The sequence below is a fragment of the Panthera uncia genome, chromosome B1, assembly GCF_023721935.1.
Source record: "Panthera uncia isolate 11264 chromosome B1, Puncia_PCG_1.0, whole genome shotgun sequence".
NCBI lineage: Eukaryota > Metazoa > Chordata > Mammalia > Carnivora > Felidae > Panthera > Panthera uncia.
In genome coordinates this window covers 66,916,978-66,934,282 of record NC_064811.1, presented here as the reverse complement: position 1 = coordinate 66,934,282, position 17,305 = coordinate 66,916,978, and the positions used below count along the sequence as shown (strand labels likewise).

General features: G+C 34.8%; 1 protein-coding gene across 7 annotated transcripts in view; it reads left to right on the top strand.

The window, feature by feature from the left end:
- The window catches only part of HELQ (helicase, POLQ like), a 42,701-nt gene that overhangs the window by 18,128 nt on the left and 7,268 nt on the right, over window positions 1–17,305 (top strand). For 6 of the 7 annotated variants that reach the window (XR_007457816.1, XM_049630795.1, XM_049630796.1 and 3 more), the window contains 6 exons: window positions 2,425–2,566; window positions 3,009–3,113; window positions 9,220–9,442; window positions 10,948–11,105; window positions 12,321–12,419; window positions 16,310–16,483. Coding sequence is in view for 5 of the 7 variants with exons in the window: in XM_049630795.1 (XP_049486752.1) it covers window positions 2,425–2,566; window positions 3,009–3,113; window positions 9,220–9,442; window positions 10,948–11,105; window positions 12,321–12,419; window positions 16,310–16,483 (901 nt within the window). In the remaining 2 variants the exon portion in view is untranslated. The remainder of the gene's footprint in view (window positions 1–2,424; window positions 2,567–3,008; window positions 3,114–9,219; window positions 9,443–10,947; window positions 11,106–12,320; window positions 12,420–16,309; window positions 16,484–17,305) is intronic. The other variant, XR_007457817.1, reaches the window with a different exon arrangement.

The following is a 17,305-nucleotide window of genomic DNA, read 5'->3' as shown; positions in this document are numbered from 1 at the left end:
TTTTTTTTCTTTTTCTTTCTTTCTCTTTCTTTCTTTCTTTCTTTCTTTCTTTCTTTCTTTCTTGTCTTTTACTTTCATTCTTTTATTTTTCCTTACAGGCAGACTTCTCATCTTCTTCGTTTTTCAATTTTATTTTTTAAATTTACATCCAAATTAGTTAGCATATAGTGCAACAATGATTTCAGGAGTAGATTCCCTAATGCCCCTCACCCATGTAGCCCATCGCCTGTCCCACAACCCCTCCAGTAACCCTCTGTTTGTTCTCCATACTTAATAGTCTCTTATGTTTTGTCCCCCTCTATGTTTTTATATTATTTTTGCTTCCCTTCCCTTATGTTCATCTGTCCTGTGTCTTAAAGTCCTCATATGAGTGAAGTCATATGATATTTGTCTTTCTCTGACTGCTGAGCAATTATTTTTTAAATGCTAGATTGGGGGGTAGAAATTTTTGAGTCTTTTTATAGCTGAAGGTATTTTTATTTTAGCTTCACACTTGAACATCTTGCTAGGAAGAGAATTCTAGTTTCAATTTTTTCCCTTTGGGGACTTTGTAGTATTGTTCCATGTCTTTTAGGAGCCACTGTTGCCCATTTTTGTTTTTGCATAGGTTTGTTTTTTCCTCTCCAGAAACTTAGATTTTTCTCTGTTACCTTAAAATTTCATCATAGTGTATAATTATAATTGCAGCTATTACACTCCCTCCCCTGTGTCATAACAGCTTTACATGCATTGACTTAATAGAGCTTCATGACAACTCTGTGAAGAAGGTTATATTTTATTGTCCACATTTTATAGAACAGAAAGCTGAGACACTGAACAATTAAATAATGTACCCAACTTCATACCAACAAATGAGTTTCAAAAACCAAGGTTTGAAACCCTGGAAATTTAATTCTTAATCCCAACTATCCCAGTTTAGCTACTTTTTATTCATAGGTCTTACACTTGGGAAAATGCTTTCAATCTAAAGTTTTATGCCTTTTATGCCTCTGGCACCTGGTGGCTCAGTCGTTAAGCATCTGACTTTGACTCAGGTCATGATCTCACAGTTGGTGAGTTCGAGTCCCACATCGGGTGAGCTCATGCCCTGCTTTGGGTGAGCATGCGTGCTGTATCAGGTGAGCAAGAGCCCCACTTCAAATTAAAAAAAAAAAAAAAAACAGAAACAGGAGCCCCGGGTGAGCCCCGCTTCTCTCTCTCTCTCTTTCTCTCTGCCCCTCGTGGGATTCTCTCTCTCTCTGCCCCTGCCTCACTTGCACCCTCTCCCCCCTTCCCCCCCCCAAAAGTTTTATGCCTTCATCTTACTTTTTGTTTGGCTTTTTCTTTTTTTCCCATTATCTCTGTTCTCTGTTTTTGTAACTTCCCTTGGACAGGGTTGAAGCCTGGTAGATTGGGCTTTCAAATCTCTCAAGTTTTCTTACACAGTTTTCAGTCTATATGAGCTATGTGATTTCTTCAACTTTACTTCTATGTGACAAGATCAGTTTTTTATTGTATCCCATTAACTGTGTTCATTCATTATTAAGTCCGTCTTTGAATTTTTTAATGAATTTAAAATTTTTTCTTAATTTCCAAGAACTATCTTCTCTTATTGCTCTTCATTTGTAATAGTCTGTTCTCATATTGTGAATATAATACCCTCTAGAATTTTCTGTGAATACTGATTAGAATTTTTAAAAATTCTTTCTGTTCCCTGTTTCTGCATATTCTTGTGTTTTGTTTTTTTTAATGTCCTTAGTTTTCTTCAAGTATTTATAATCTTGGCTGTCCATAGAGATTTATAAATAAAAGAGTAGGTTGGTTAGTAGATAAATGACAGATTTCCTCTCACTTTTGAGCAGGAAAACTAGCTACAGACTTTTATATACATGAGCAGGATTGAAAGTACCATGTTTGTACATCAAAAATGGTTGAAACTTGTAATTTTATATAGTTGACAGTAATATAAATATATACATACATACACACAAACATACATACATAAGCAGGCATATGTTCATAGTGCATGGTCAGATTTTTCATTTATGAAGTATAGAATCAAAAATCTTTGGAGACTGTTGTTCTAGTGACGATCATAAGCTTTGTAGCTAGGCCAACATGTTCAGACCATAGTTCTGGTAATTACTAGTTTTGTGGGTTGAGGTAATCCACTTAGCTTGTCTGTGTTTCAGTTAGCCCCTTTGTAAAAAAATAAGATAAAATAAAATAATAAAGAATATTATTACCAATAATTTTGTAAGAATTAACTGATAATGTACATAAAGAATCTAGGACATCACAGGTTCTTGGTAAATAGTAGTCACTTATTAGTTTGAATTAACATGTCATTAAATTTAATACCAGATAAATAATACAGAATTTAAAAGATAGATGCTATTATCATAGATGGAGTATCACTTTTAATTAATATTATCAATTCCATAGAGTTATTTTAAGAGCTCCCTATGTTGCCAAGGAGTTTTTAAAGAGGAACCAATATAAACAGATGATTGGCCGAGCTGGCCGTGCTGGGATAGATTCTATTGGGGAGAGTATCCTTATACTGCAAGAAAAAGACAAGCAACAGGTAATAATCAATCCAGTTGGTGGTTAATCATTTTGTCTCATTTTGGTCTTTGGTTGTAGCTCTTTTATGATATATATCATCCTTTAAAATGTATTAATTTTATTAATATTTATAATATTAAATATTATATCAAATAGTAATATATTATAAAATATTAAAATTTATTAATATTTATTTAAATAGTGTTTCTTTCTCCTCTATGATTAAGAACTAGAACAAGTAGTTTGAATACTTTTGTATTTCAGACAAGCAATAAAAAGTATTTTTCCTATTTATCTTTCTTCCATTTTCATGAAAACACCTGCTAAATTCTTATTTGTTTGTTTTTATGTCTTTAAATTCCCCCTACTTCTACCAGATCTATGCAAAATAGAAAATTTTATGTAGAACACTTTATTTTTTTATAATAACACAAAACATAATATTGCTTTAACTTTTGTAGGTATTGGAGTTAATAAGCAGACCATTGGAAAACTGTTATAGCCATCTTGTTCAAGAATTCACTAAGGGAATCCAAACTTTGTTTCTCTCTTTAATTGGTTTGAAGGTATTTTTCAATATTTTTAAATCTTATTACTGTTATGTGAGATAATAGAGATTTAAAAGTTATGAGAACTGTAAAGTAGAAAAAAATGCTAACCTCTAATCTAATGTGGAAAAGAACAGCCTGACATGCTAAATCTGAATCTAGATTTATATGTGCATTTTTAATGCTTTGAGTTGTATGAAATATGAAAAATCAACAAATCATAACTGGGCATCATTACAAGTGAGAGACTTTTTGGAGACTCTGGGGATTATAAGAAGCCGTAAAGACATGGGTCCTGATGTGGGGTAATCCATCATCTCTGCCTTTGTGAGGAATAAGGTTCACCTGTTGTCCTGTGATCATTCTAGGATATTATAAACATTTGTGAGATCAATATAGCCTTTATCAGACAACAAATTTAAAAAGAAAAGGCACACTAGGAAAACACTCCTTTTCTTAGAGATTAGCTCTCTTTTAGGGTTACTCTTGAGTTAAAATTCTTTTTTAGGGTTATTTGTAAGTAAATTTTAACTTTGTGTCTAAGGGCACATGGCCATAAAGAGGCAAAGCCAGGGTTTGAATTCAGCTTTGTTCAACTACAAAACCAGTGGTCTTAACCTATCATGCAGTATATCTTTATTAGCCCAAACAGTTTGGGTGAACATACAAAAGATAATTAATAAAAAAAAAAATACCATAAGTTTTGATTACCTTATAGATGAATAGTGGAATATTATAATATCCCTTAGCAGTTCAGAATAGTGAAAGGTTATAAGGAAGAAAAGAAATCAGTGCTAGGTAGTGAAGGAGATAGAAGTTGTCAGGGCACCTAGGTGGCTCAGTTGGCTAAGCATCCAACTCTTAATTTTAGCTCAGCTCATGATCTCACAGTCCTGAGATTGAGCCCCACACGCCCCACAAACCCCACATCAAGCTCCACATTGACCATGGAGCCTGCTTAAGACTTTCTCCCTCTCTTCTCTCCCTCTCTCTGCTCCTCCCCTGCTCGCATGCTCTCTCTCTCTCAAAAAAAAAGAAGTTGTAGAAGTTGTAGACAAGCAGAGGGAAAGAATAAGCCATTCCAGGTACTTGACATAGAATGAATGATGAGAAAGCTAAAGATGATGTGGGGTATCAGTCAACAGACTAGATTCTGTAGCTCTAGAGAAGGCCTACAGATCCTGAAGAGGTGAAGGTTGGGTGGGAAAAGTTGGGCCAGATTGTGTGCTATAAATTGGGGAAGATATGAGAGCATGCTTAAATAGTAGCCTAAAGAGTTGTGACACTGTCACATATCAGTGGAGCATTAGTAAAGTGTGGTGGTTGAGAGCAAGAACTCTGATATCACACATACCTGTGTCCCAGTCCCAACTCTGTCTCTTATTACCCTGGGTAAGGTATCAGCTCTCTCGTAAACCTCGCTCAGTTGCCTTATCTGTAAAATGGGGATAATAGCATGCAGAAGTATTGCAAGACTTGTTTAAAAGTAATTGTAGTAATCCATGTATAATGTAATAAATCCTTACAATAGGGAGGTTGCTAAGGAATTAGTAAAGGAGGAAGAGATCATAAAGATCATCAAGTCTTATTCCATTTATATATTAGATAAGGTAACAGACTCAGAAAACTGGTGAGTAGTCTAAGATCATTCAGTGAATTATGGTTTAGATGGGACTATAATTTAGTTTCCTGCCATGCTGGCCTGTACTCTTTCCAGTGTACCATTGTTTGTGTGTGTGTGTGTGTGTGTGTGTGTGTGTGTGTGTGTGTGTGAAATATTTCTCAAGTGCATGGGAAATATTTCACCAATGTAGATCATATTCTGAGATCATAGACAAGTCTCAATACATTTAAAAGGATTGAAATCCAATATAGTATTGTGTCTAATGAAAGCAATTATAGTATACCAGCAATAATAGAAGGATAACAGGGAATTTCCTAAATATTTGGAGATTAAATAGCACACTTGACCAGTGGTCAAAGTAGAAATTCCAAGGGAAATTAGAAAATATTTACGATGGAATGAAAATGGAAACAGATATACCAAAATTAGTGGCATGAAGCCAAAGAAGTGCTGAAAAGGACATTTATAACTTTAGATGCTTATTAGAATATAAGAAAAATCTAAATTCAGGGTCTAAGTTTTACTTTAGGAACGTGGGGGGAAAAAAGCCCAAGTAGAAAGAAGGAAATAATTAGTAAAAGCAAAAATGAAATAAAAAATAGACAAACTAGAGAATAAAAATAATGAAAACACAAGCTAGCTCTCTGAAACGATCAGTAAGATTATTGACTGATTTGATAACAGAGGGAAAAGAGAGAACACATAAATTACCAATATCAGTAATGAAAGGAGGGTTATCACTAAAGATCCTAGAGATATTAAAAGAATAGTAATGAATAATCCTGAAATAATTGTATCCTTGAATGCTGAAAAATGAGTTCAATTATTTAAATGAAATGGGAAAATTCTTGGAAGACACAATTTTTGAAATTGACTGAAGTAGCAGCAGAAAGTCTAAATAGTCCTATATCTATTAAAGAAATTGAATTTACAACTTAAAACTTACCACAAAGAAAATTCCAGGCTCAACTGACTTCACTGGTAAACTCTATCAAACATTTAAGGAAGAAACAATACCAATCATACATATATTCTTCCAGAAAGTAGAGGAAGAGGGAACACTGCTCATCTCATCTTTTGAGATCAGCATTACCCTGATACCAAAACCAGACAAAGATATTACAAGAAGAGAAAACTACATATCTATAGTAAAAATAGATAATAAAAATCCTTATCAAAGTATTAGTAATACAGCAACACAATCAGAGTTTATTCCAGTATTGCAAAGTTGTTTAGCATTCAAAATTCAATGTTATTATTTTTTTGACAGAATTCAACACCCACTCATGATAAAAACTCAGCAAATTAGAAGAGAACATCATCAACTCAATAAAGGGTGTTTATTTAAAAACAAAACAAAACAACAACAACAAAAAAAACCCACTGCTGGTAACGTCACACTTAATGGTGAAGGACTACATGTTTTTCCCTCTAAGATCAGAAAAGAAAAAAAAAGGTCTACTTTCACACTGCTTTTCAGGATATATCAGAAATCATAGCCAGTACAAGACAGGAAGAAACACAAGGGTACATAGATTAGAAAGCAAGAAGTAAAACTGTCTTATTTGCTGATAGTAGGTTCAAGAAAAACCCAAAGGAATGTACAAAAAAAGCTAGAGTGTAATCAGCAGTGTCATAGGATACAAAGTCAGTGTACAAAACTCAATCGTATCTGTATACTCACTACAAATAATTGGAAAAACAACTCCATTTACAATAGCATCCAAAACATGCAACACTTAGGGATAAATTTAACTACTGTGTGTGAGACCTATATACTCAAAACTGTAAAACTGCTGAGAGAAATTAAACAAGACCTGAATAAATAGAGAGAGGTACCATATTCAAGAATTGGAATTTTCAGTTTTGATCAGATGTTACATCCCAAAGTCTATAAATTTAGTGCAATCCCAGTCAAAATCTCAACAAGCTTGTTTGTGGAAATTGAAGGCTGATAGAATTTATTTGGGAATGCAAGGAGTGGAATAGCCAAAATTTAATTTTGTGAAAAAACAAGTGTTCATACTACTTCAAGATTTACTATAAAGCTTCAGTAATCAAGACAGTGTGATATTGGTGCAAGGATCATAAAGAACAATAGACTAGTAAGTCCAGAATTAGGCCCACACATATATGATCAAATTTTTTTTTTAAGTAATCTCTATACCCAACTGGGGCTTGAACTCAGGACCTCAAGATCAAGAGTCGATGCTCTACCAACGGAGCCAGCCAGGCATTCCTCATATATGATCAGTTTTTAACAAAAGGTGCCAAGATATTTAAATGGACAAAGGATAGGTTTTTTTTTTCAACAAATGGTGCTGTACTGACAAGATATCTGCATAGAACAACAACAACAAAATAACCTTTACTCTTACCTCACTCTAATTTTGTCCAAAATAATGAACTCAAAGTGGATCATAGACCTAAATAAAAGCTAAAATATAACTCCTAGAAGAACATATAGGAGTAAATTGTTTGTTTGTTACCTTGGGTTAAGATTTCTTACGAGGAAACAAAAAACATAAACCATGAAGAGAAAAAAATGAATGAAATAGACTTCATCATAATTTTTAAAATTATCTTCAAAAGACACTGCTAAAAAATGAAAAGCATGGAGGAAATATTCATAATACATACCCTGACAAATACGTATATGAGTTAGGACTCAGCAAAAAGCAGTGAAATTGGGAGGGAGTTGGGACTTCACTTAAGACAAGCACACTCAGGTAACAGGGAGACTGGGAGACCTGACTTGGCCACAAGGGTGTGGTTTTATGGGCCTGGCAATGCAAGATCTACCGGGAACAACAGTTGCGTTTAAATTCTGTTTTAACAGCTGGAGTACAGCAGCAAGAAGTCCAGGCAGCAGTTGGTTCAGGAGACTAGCAGGTAGGCAGCTGTTGTTCCACGCCTGCCCATAAGAGGCAGAACTCAAGAAACTGGACCCAGTCGTGAGAGGGACAGGTCATCAGGGGTCTTCTTACACCTTGGGGAAGGGGTTCACAACAGGGCTCCAGTTGTGAAAGAAGGCAGAGAACAGGAAAACCTTTAGAGTTGGAATTGAAGCAGAAATCAAGTCCTCTGGACAGGAACAACCAGGTAGAAGAGGGGTGAGAGGCAAGAAGGGCAAGGTCTGTGACTTGGGCAGCAGGTACAGGAAGGTACAGATGAGCAGCCCTGGAGAGACTAGATCCATGCTTTAGTGGAAGAGAAGGAAACTCCAGGAATTAATGAGACGACATAACAGTGGTTGGGCCATCGCATTCAGGGAGCCTCTAGGTATCATTTATTTATCACAGCCATATTTCAGACACCCTGTATGTTTTATCTCTGATTCCTGCATACCTTTGAATTAAGTAATAATCTACAAACTGAGTATCAGTTTTGAATATCTTAAAAATGCAGTTTTGGCTTAATTGAATACTATATTAAGAATGAATTTTATTAAGGGGTGGCTGGTGCCTCAGTCGGTTGGGCGTCAGACTCTTCATTTTGGCTCAGGTCATGATCTCATGGTCTGTGGGTTCAAGCCCCCCATTGGGCTCTGCACTGACAGTACAGAGCCTGCTTGGGATTATCTTTCTCCCTCTCTTTCTGCCCCCTCCCAAATAAATAAATGTTTAAAAAAAAAAAAGAATGAGTTTTATTAAAAGGAAGAAAAGCAATAGGAAATGTCTGTGCCTCATATTTTTTTGTTAACCCTCATATTGGTTTACTATGAAATACCTAAAGTTTTCCAATTGAAACTATCACCAGAATTGTGAGAAAAATATGCTTATTGATTGACTATATTTTAGTATAATATGCTGATTTCATTAAATTGGCTAATATAATATTATTCTAATTTAGCATCAACTCTACATCTGAATACCAAATGGAGGGTTAAGTATTACTTATAATTGCCATTATAGATTTTAAATAGTGACTACAAGGGGGAGGAGAGACAGGCAGCAAAAGAGCAGGGGTAAGAGAGACAAAAAGAGAAAACTGTTTATTTTTAGGTGATATGTTGGAAGTATTGCCTGATCCTGTTTCAGAGGAGACTTTCAGTTGTGTTTTACGTGTGTGTGTGTGTGTGTGTGTGTGTGTGTGTGTGTGTGTGTGTTTTAATACAATTTTTATTGCTAAAGAATGCTTTCACAGGTGGCTTGAAAGGAAGAGGTGAAGGGATTTCTGAAGGAGGTTGAGTGGGAATTTGGGATAATTGGCTGGAGAGTAAACAGAGAGCACAGCTTTGGAGATTACTGTGAAAAATTCAAAAATCTGAGCAGTTTTTTAATGAAAACTGTAGATTTTCATAAAAAGTATGAATATGATACTTCTTTAACTTGTTTCATATTAATTTAAAAATCCCACTATAAAATTATCTTTATATATGTAAGTATGTTGACTTTATATAATTTATTTCAATAATTTTGAGGTATGGAGATTAACATGCATTCAAAATGATGCCTTGAATTAAGGACAATGTCCCAATGATGTCCTGAATTGTTTCAGATTGCAACAAATCTTGATGACATCTATCACTTTATGAATGGTACATTTTTTGGTGTTCAGCAAAAAATTTTGTTGAAAGAAAAAAGCCTGTGGGAAATAACTGTGGAATCACTTAGATACCTGACAGAAAAAGGACTCCTACAAAAAGACACTACGGATAAGTCTGAAGAAGAGTTCCAACATAGTTTTCATATTACAAAACTGGGACGAGCTTCTTTTAAGGGTAAGAGTTTCCCTAACTTTCTGACGAAATGTGCTGGGAAAAAAAATAGAAATTACATCATTCTGTTTCTTTAAATTGGAATTGTAAGTTCATATTAATAACATTAAGTTTATAAACTGTCAAACTACTTTAGCTTTTAAAAGTTGAAAAATATGGGAGCCTGTCTGGCTCAGTTGGTAGAACATGCGACTCTTGATCTTGGGGTCATGAGTTCTTGCTGGTAGAGCTGACTTTCAAAAAAAGTTTTTTTAGTAAATAAAAAGTTGAATTACAAGTAATTTAGGGTACTGCAGAAGTATTTGAGGGAAAAGATGGTCATCCCCCTTTCATATCCCTCTCCCCTAGCAATCATACAAATCTGAATATCCTACCAAGAATAGCAATTTGGTGTATGTCTTTTCAGACATTTTCTGTACATTTCATTTCAAAACATAATATATACATATATACAAATTTAAGATTTTCTTAAGCTTTTGCTTTTAAATAAACAATCATTTGTATTCCAGAATTTGCTTTTTTTGCTTAATATAATATCTTGGAAATTATTCCATGGTATGACAGTGAATAGTTTTTTCTTAATGGCTACATCATAATTTACTTAATGAAAAATAATACATTTCTATTGTTTAAAAAAATCCTTAGAACTTAGAATTATGTAAAGGAAAATCCCATTCTCCTGACCCATTTCCACTCTCCCAGGGGCAACCACTGTTAATAATTTGATGTGTATCCTTCCATGTATTATCTTATATATAGATTAATATGTGTATGTGTATATATGTGTGTGTGTGTGTGTACATGTGTATAGATTATTTTATGCATCTGTTTATGCATATAATTTACATATTATTTTATATTTTATTTTTAAGAATGAAATCATAGCTGGAAGCATTTTTTGGCAATTGCTTTTCTCACTTAAAATATTAGGAGAATCTTAACATGTCAGTCCCTTTAAATATACCTCATTTTTCTTTTTCTACTGTAATCATTCATACTGTGAATTCTGTAATTTAATTAGCCATTCTCCTGTTGACGGACATTTGCACTGTTTTTTATTTTTCTCAATTATAAACAAAGCTGCAGTGTGCATTTCCATGTATGTATTTTTGGTATGTGTGGAAATGTTTCTCTGGGTTAGATTTCCAAAAACAGAGTAGTTGGTATGTACTTGTTAAATGTTGGTATATACAATCAAAATGACCTCCAAATGTGCTGAATTAATTAAGAAGCGGTTTGGGTGGGGCAGATGGGTGAAACAGGTGAAGGGGATTAAGAGTACACTCATCATGATGAACACCGAGTAATATATAGAATTGTTGAATCACTACATTGTACCCCTGAAACTAATATAACACAGTTACTATACTGGACTCAAAAAACATTTTTTAAAGAGATTTTAAAGACTTTTTGCTATATTTAGGTAACTTCTAAATAAGACCTTTTTAAAATTCACCTTTTTTCCTCTTTGGCAATTATGAGACATAAATGTGTGTATCTTCTTTTAGGAACTATAGATTTGGCTTATTGTGACATTCTCTACAGAGACTTGAAGAAAGGTCTCGAAGGACTTGTACTCGAAAGCCTTCTTCACCTAATTTACCTAACAACTCCCTATGATATGGCTTCTCAGTGTGACCCAGACTGGATGATATACTTCAGGCAGGTGAGAATACAAGGTTCTTCAATATAGACTATTTTATTTATTAATGACGATGTAATTTTTGTTAAGTGATTATTCACTTTTTTTTCTCTGCTAAAATATATATGAAATTGGGCCTTTCATGTTTCAGTTTTTAAAATAGTAATATGGCCATAGCATTTTTGGTTTATTTAACTTAAATAGTACTTTTCTGTTAAATATGAACATGTTCATTATAGAAAAAATAAAGAAACGTCCAATAAAGAAAAGAAGATCATCCCTGGTCCCATTCCCCAAAGATAGTTATCGTTATGATTTGGTGACCACTCCATTTTATAATGCCTAGAATGTGAAGAAAATTGTGAAAGTTGTTTTTTGAGAGTTTAATTATATGACAGCTCTATCAGAGCCAAGCATGATGGGTCCAGTGATGTTAACACCTGAGAAGGAATGTCAGTTTTATCACCAATAGCAAGGTGGAACTGATCCTGCTTGTCACAAAACCAGGTGGTCGAGTATGGTTTGTTACGATTCTACTATAACAGGGCAGAGACATGAACATGTATGAGGCAGAGGCAGTATGTGGCTTTTAATTGCAGGAAATTAACTTTCTTTTTAATGTCATATTTTTAAATTGTAACTAAGTTGTGTTTTTGTTTTTGTTTTTTTTTGTTTTTTTTTGATGTTTACTTATTTTGAGAGAGTGAGGGCACACGCTCATGAGCAGGGGAGGGGCAGAGAGACAGGGAGAAAGAGACTCACAAGCAGGCCTCTCGCTGTCAGCACAGAGCCCGACGTGGGGCTCAATCTCCCAAACCATGAGATCCTGACCTGAGCCAAAATCAAGAGTCTGGCACTTAAGCCACTGAACCACCCATGCATCCTGTAACTAAGTTTTTTTAAGTGGTACTATACAATGCATTTACTTTCAAAAGCTTAACTCTCTTCTCTCTCTCCCCCAAACATCTCAGTATTAAACATAACCACATAGTCCATGGAAACCGTAGTCCATGGTCATAGTGCTTGTGACTCTGTCTTCAAATGTTCTACTAATATATGTTATATTTTAATAACGTTTTTTGAGCTTGAAATATGTGTTAATAAAATTTGTGTCGTTTCTTCCTATCCTTTAAAACCATGACAATGTAATATCACAGGAAGTACTGGATTTGGTTCAAATGGTGGATTTTTAAAAGTTACAGTTTGATTTTTCTCTATGTTTACTCTTTTTTAATGTAGTTTAGCCAGCTCAGTCCAGCAGAACAAAATGTAGCTGCTCTTCTTGGAGTCTCTGAAAACTTTATTGGGAAGAAAGCATCAGGTCAAGCTATAAGGAAGGTACCATAGTTTTTTTTTCTCTTCCTAAATAAGTTGATTTAACAAAATTAATGCTGTTATATCATCTCTTTTGTTGATTTGATCTTTTTGTTTCATGTTTTTTTTCTTTAAGTTAATATAATTCCCAGTTTATTTTTTAAAACATTCTCAGGACCAGAAATTTGGGCATTTTTTAAAAATAGTATTTATTTTTGGATGATGTGATGTTCTTTTTTTGTGGGTGTACCTTTGTATTTCTGAAACACTGTCATGCACATATAAGCTTCTTGTCATAGGAGAAAGTAAGCCTTATTTTTCTTAAGCTACTGATGCCTTACATTATAAAAATTGTAAAATACTTATAAAATGTTTTTATCATAGTATATAATCCTGAAATAAGTTCAGTTCAAGGGAGAAAAAGGTATTTTCTAGAAGCTTTTTTTTTTTTTTTAAATAATCTCTACGCCCAGCATGGGGCTCAAACTCACAACCCTGAGATCAAGAATCAAACACTCTACTGACTGAGCCAGCCACGTGCCCCTCTAGAAACTTTTTTTTTTTTTTATACACCCCTAGAAACTTTTTATTAGGCCTTCTGCTTGGTGTCAGGGCTTCTAAGACAGGATGGGTTTGAGGTTTTTGTTATTGTTGTTTGTTGTCCTTGAAGAACTCCCAGTCTAGTACTTGAAGTATCTTCTGTAGAAGGTTGAAGTGGATAAGTTAATACTTTTTGTGCAATATCTTATATTTTGGGGTTTTGAAGTTTAGTCAACACATATGAAGCAAGTGTCTAATACACTAACTTTAAGAGGAATGGAAATGATTGGCAAATATACCTTCAAATTCCTTAAGTTAATATCATTTTCCACAGTATAATATACTTTTTTTCATTTTTAATTTTTTCTGGTAATCCAATCTTTATTGAAATCTAATTATCTTACCTACCATTTCCCCCTATATCTTTGAATTTACATAAATATTACTAATTATATTTTGCAAAGTGAAAGTGGTGTTCACTCACATTTGAATTAACTGATGCCCTGTCTCAGGTACTGCTATATCATAAAATTATAAATATATGTTTCAGGGGATGGAGAACTATTTATCATGCTACTGGAAGCCAAAAGAAAGCTGGAGTAGCCATACCTATATCAGACAAACTAGACTTTAAATTAAAGGCTGTAACAAGAGATGAAGAAGGGCATTATATAATAATTACAGGGTCTATCCACCAGGAAGAGCTAACTATTATAAATGTCTATGCGCCGAATACCGGAGCCCCCAAATATATAAAACAATAACTCATAAACATAAGCAACCTTATGGATAAGAATGTGGTAATTGCAGGGGACTTTAACACTCCACTTACAGAAATGGATAGATCATCTAGACACATGGTCAATAAAGAAACAAGGGCCCTGAATGACACATTGGATCAGATGGACGTGACAGATATATTTAGAACTCTGCATCCCAAAGCAACAGAATATACTTTCTTCTCGAGTGCACATGGAACATTCTCCAAGATAGATCATATACTGGGTCACAAAACAGCCCTTCATAAGTATACAAGAATTGAAATGATACCATGCATACTTTCAGACCACAATGCTATGAAGCTTGAAATCAACCACAGGAAAAAGTCTGGAAAACCTCCAAAAGCATGGAGGTTAAAGAACACCCTACCAAAGAATGAGTGGGTCAACCAGGCAATTAGAGAAGAAATTAAAAAATATATGGAAACAAACGAAAATGAAAATACAACAATCCAAACACTTTGGGATGCAGCGAAGGCAGTCCTGAGAGGAAAATACATCGCAATCCAGGCCTATTCAAGAAACAAGAAAAATCCCAAATAAATATATGTTTCAGTGTTCATGTTATCCCAGTATTTTGATTGGGTCTTTTACCTCAGAAATAGCTACATTGTTTTAAATGTTTAAAATGTTAAATAAAAATATTTCTTAAAACAAACCTTTTATATCCAACTTTAAAATATAAAATGAAAACAAAATCATATTAATTTAGAACTCATTACCAAATAATAAACATTTACAAAATCCTATTAGAATAATACATCTTTTAAAACTTAAATCAGAATTTATTTTTGTTGCATTTTAATGAAACATAGTCAATAAATGTTCAGTTGATTTAAATTCTAGAGAACATATTTACTTAAAATCGACTTTATTTCTCCACATTGAAAATGACATCTCCACTTTTCTTTACACATTTCTTGTAAAAGATCTTGAAATTGGCATAAAACACCTTATCTTACCATGTAATATAATTATATCACTTTTCTTGGCTTAGAAAATCCATTCTAAGCAAAATCTACTTTGACTCAAATTATAGTTAATAATGAAGGTGCACTAAAATTGGGAATTAAAAAGCAATCTCTCCCTACTGGCAATTCAGCTATCATGATTTTTCAGCTTAATGCTTTTTAAAAGGTGATCCAGTATCAACATGCAGAATCTGTAATTCATGCAGCCTTCGATATGCCACCCTAAATTCTCATCCCAAACATTCTTTTATCATAGAGGATATCATTTTATATTTTATACTGACTTTTTCTCTCTCAAGTTCATCCTTTCTTTACTCTGATTTTAAGCATGAGCTACTCAGTTTCTAAGGTAGCTTGATATTGACTATGAAATACTTTACACATGAACTGGTCCCTAGACACCATAGGCAAAAGCAGGTACACAAATTGTCAACTATAGGAGGCGTTTTTCTCTGCCAGTGTTTTAACTTTGGAAACATTAATTATCATAACCATGTGGAAATCATAGAATCCAACATTTACTCTTAGTTTACAATGTGGGCAACTTATTAACATACCTTTCTTTTTTTTTTTTTTTTAACGTTTATTTATTTTTGAGACAAAGAGAGACAGAGCATGAACAGGGGAGGGGCAGAGAGAGAGGAAGACACAGAATCGGAAGCAGGCTCCAGGCTCTGAGCCGTCAGCCCAGAGCCCGACGCGGGGCTCGAACTCACGGACCGTGAGATCGTGACCTGAGCCGAAGTCGGACGCTCAACCGACCGAGCCACCCAGGCGCCCCTAACATACCTTTCTAAATAAATGCATTTGTCTAATCACATTCACACTTACATACAACCTACAAATAGCACAGTAAATGTAAAAGCCTTCCCAACTCCTTCCCTTCCTGTACTTTTTTTCCTAGGGCTACTGTAACAATTAGCACAAACTCAGTGTGTTAAAACAAGAGAAATTTATTCTCTCACAGTTCAGGAAGCCAGACATCTGAAATCAAGATGGCTCCTTCTGGAGGCACTGAGGAAGAAAACATCTTTCCTGTCTCCTAGCTTTTGGTGGTTGCTGGCAATCTGTGGCATCCCTTGGCTTGTAAACGCATCCCCCCACCCAGTGTCTCCGTTGGACAGTGCCATCTTCACATAGCCTTCTTGTCTGTGTCACTCTGTGTCCACTCCTCTTTATAAAGACACCAGTCATTGAATACAAAGCCCCAAAGGTAGTCTACCGTAAATCCAGGATGATTTCATCTCAAGATCTTTAACTAATTACATCTGCAAACATCCTATTTCCGAATAACATCACATTCACAGGTACCACAGGTTAGGACTTAAACATATCTTTGGGGGGGGGGGGGGGAACAAACACAATCCAGCCCACTCCAGCTTCCCTGTAGAAGGAAGTTTAAATTGGAAATAATTTGGCACATTTCTTTTTTTTATACATGGAAAAATGGTAATTTGAATTACTATAAAGTACATATGTTAGAACTTAGTTTTATTTCTGTGGAATCATTCTATTCTTACTTTCCTGTAGTGTAACTTCATTCCCATTACCTTTGTCCAATTTCAATATAATGTACATTTTTAGCAGGTCCAGTACATAAATGTATTTGATTGTGTCTTTCTAGAAGGTGGACAAGGACATTGTCAACAGACTATACCTGTCTTTTGTTCTTTATGCCCTGCTCAAAGAGACCAACATTTGGAGTGTGTCTGAAAAATTTAACATGCCTCGAGGATATATACAGAGTCTTCTTACTGGAGCTGCCACGTTCTCCTCTTGTGTGCTACATTTCTGTGAGGTAATTCCATTAAACAGATGACACATGCTTTGTGCATCTTTTTGTTTTAACTGCTACCAAACTCATAAACCATTTAGTCATTATTTTCTCATTGTTGACCTATACTTGTTTTTATCTGCTTAAAAAGTACTATATATACTAGCTTATAGTAAAGATACAAAAATGACAAAATCAACTAAAATATATAGTGAACAAGTAGAAAGCACCTAGTTATCCCTACTCTTAGAACCGCTGTTAATAGTTACAAGTATTTGGGGGCGCTTGGGTGGCTCATTGGGTTGAGCATCTGACTCTTGGTTTCGGCTCAGGTCATGATCTTACAGTTTGTGGGTTCGAGCCCCATGTAGGGCTCTGCTCTAACAACGCAGAGCCTGCCTGGGATTTTCTCTCTCTTCCTCTCTCTCTGCCCCTCCCCCAATTGCTCTGTCTCTCTGTCTGTCAAAATAAATAAATAAACTTAAAAAAAGTTAAAGGGGTGCTCGGTGGCTCAGTTGGTTAAGCGTCTGCTTCGGCTCAGGTCATGATCTCACAGTCTGTGAGTTTGAGCCCTGCCGCACACTGTGCTCACAACTTACAGCCTGGAGCCTGCTTTGGATTCTGTGGCTCCCTCTATCTCTGCCCCTCCCCCACTCACACTCACTCTCTGTCTCTCTCTCTCTCAAAAAATAAAAATAAACATTAAAAAAAAATTTTTTAATAGTTACAAGTATTTGAAATCAACTTTTAAAACAATTCTCCATTGATGTAGAATCTGTGGGAGAATCCTTCTCATGAGTGATAACCATGTAAAGTATTTCATTAGTGTGTTACCAATATCCGGCA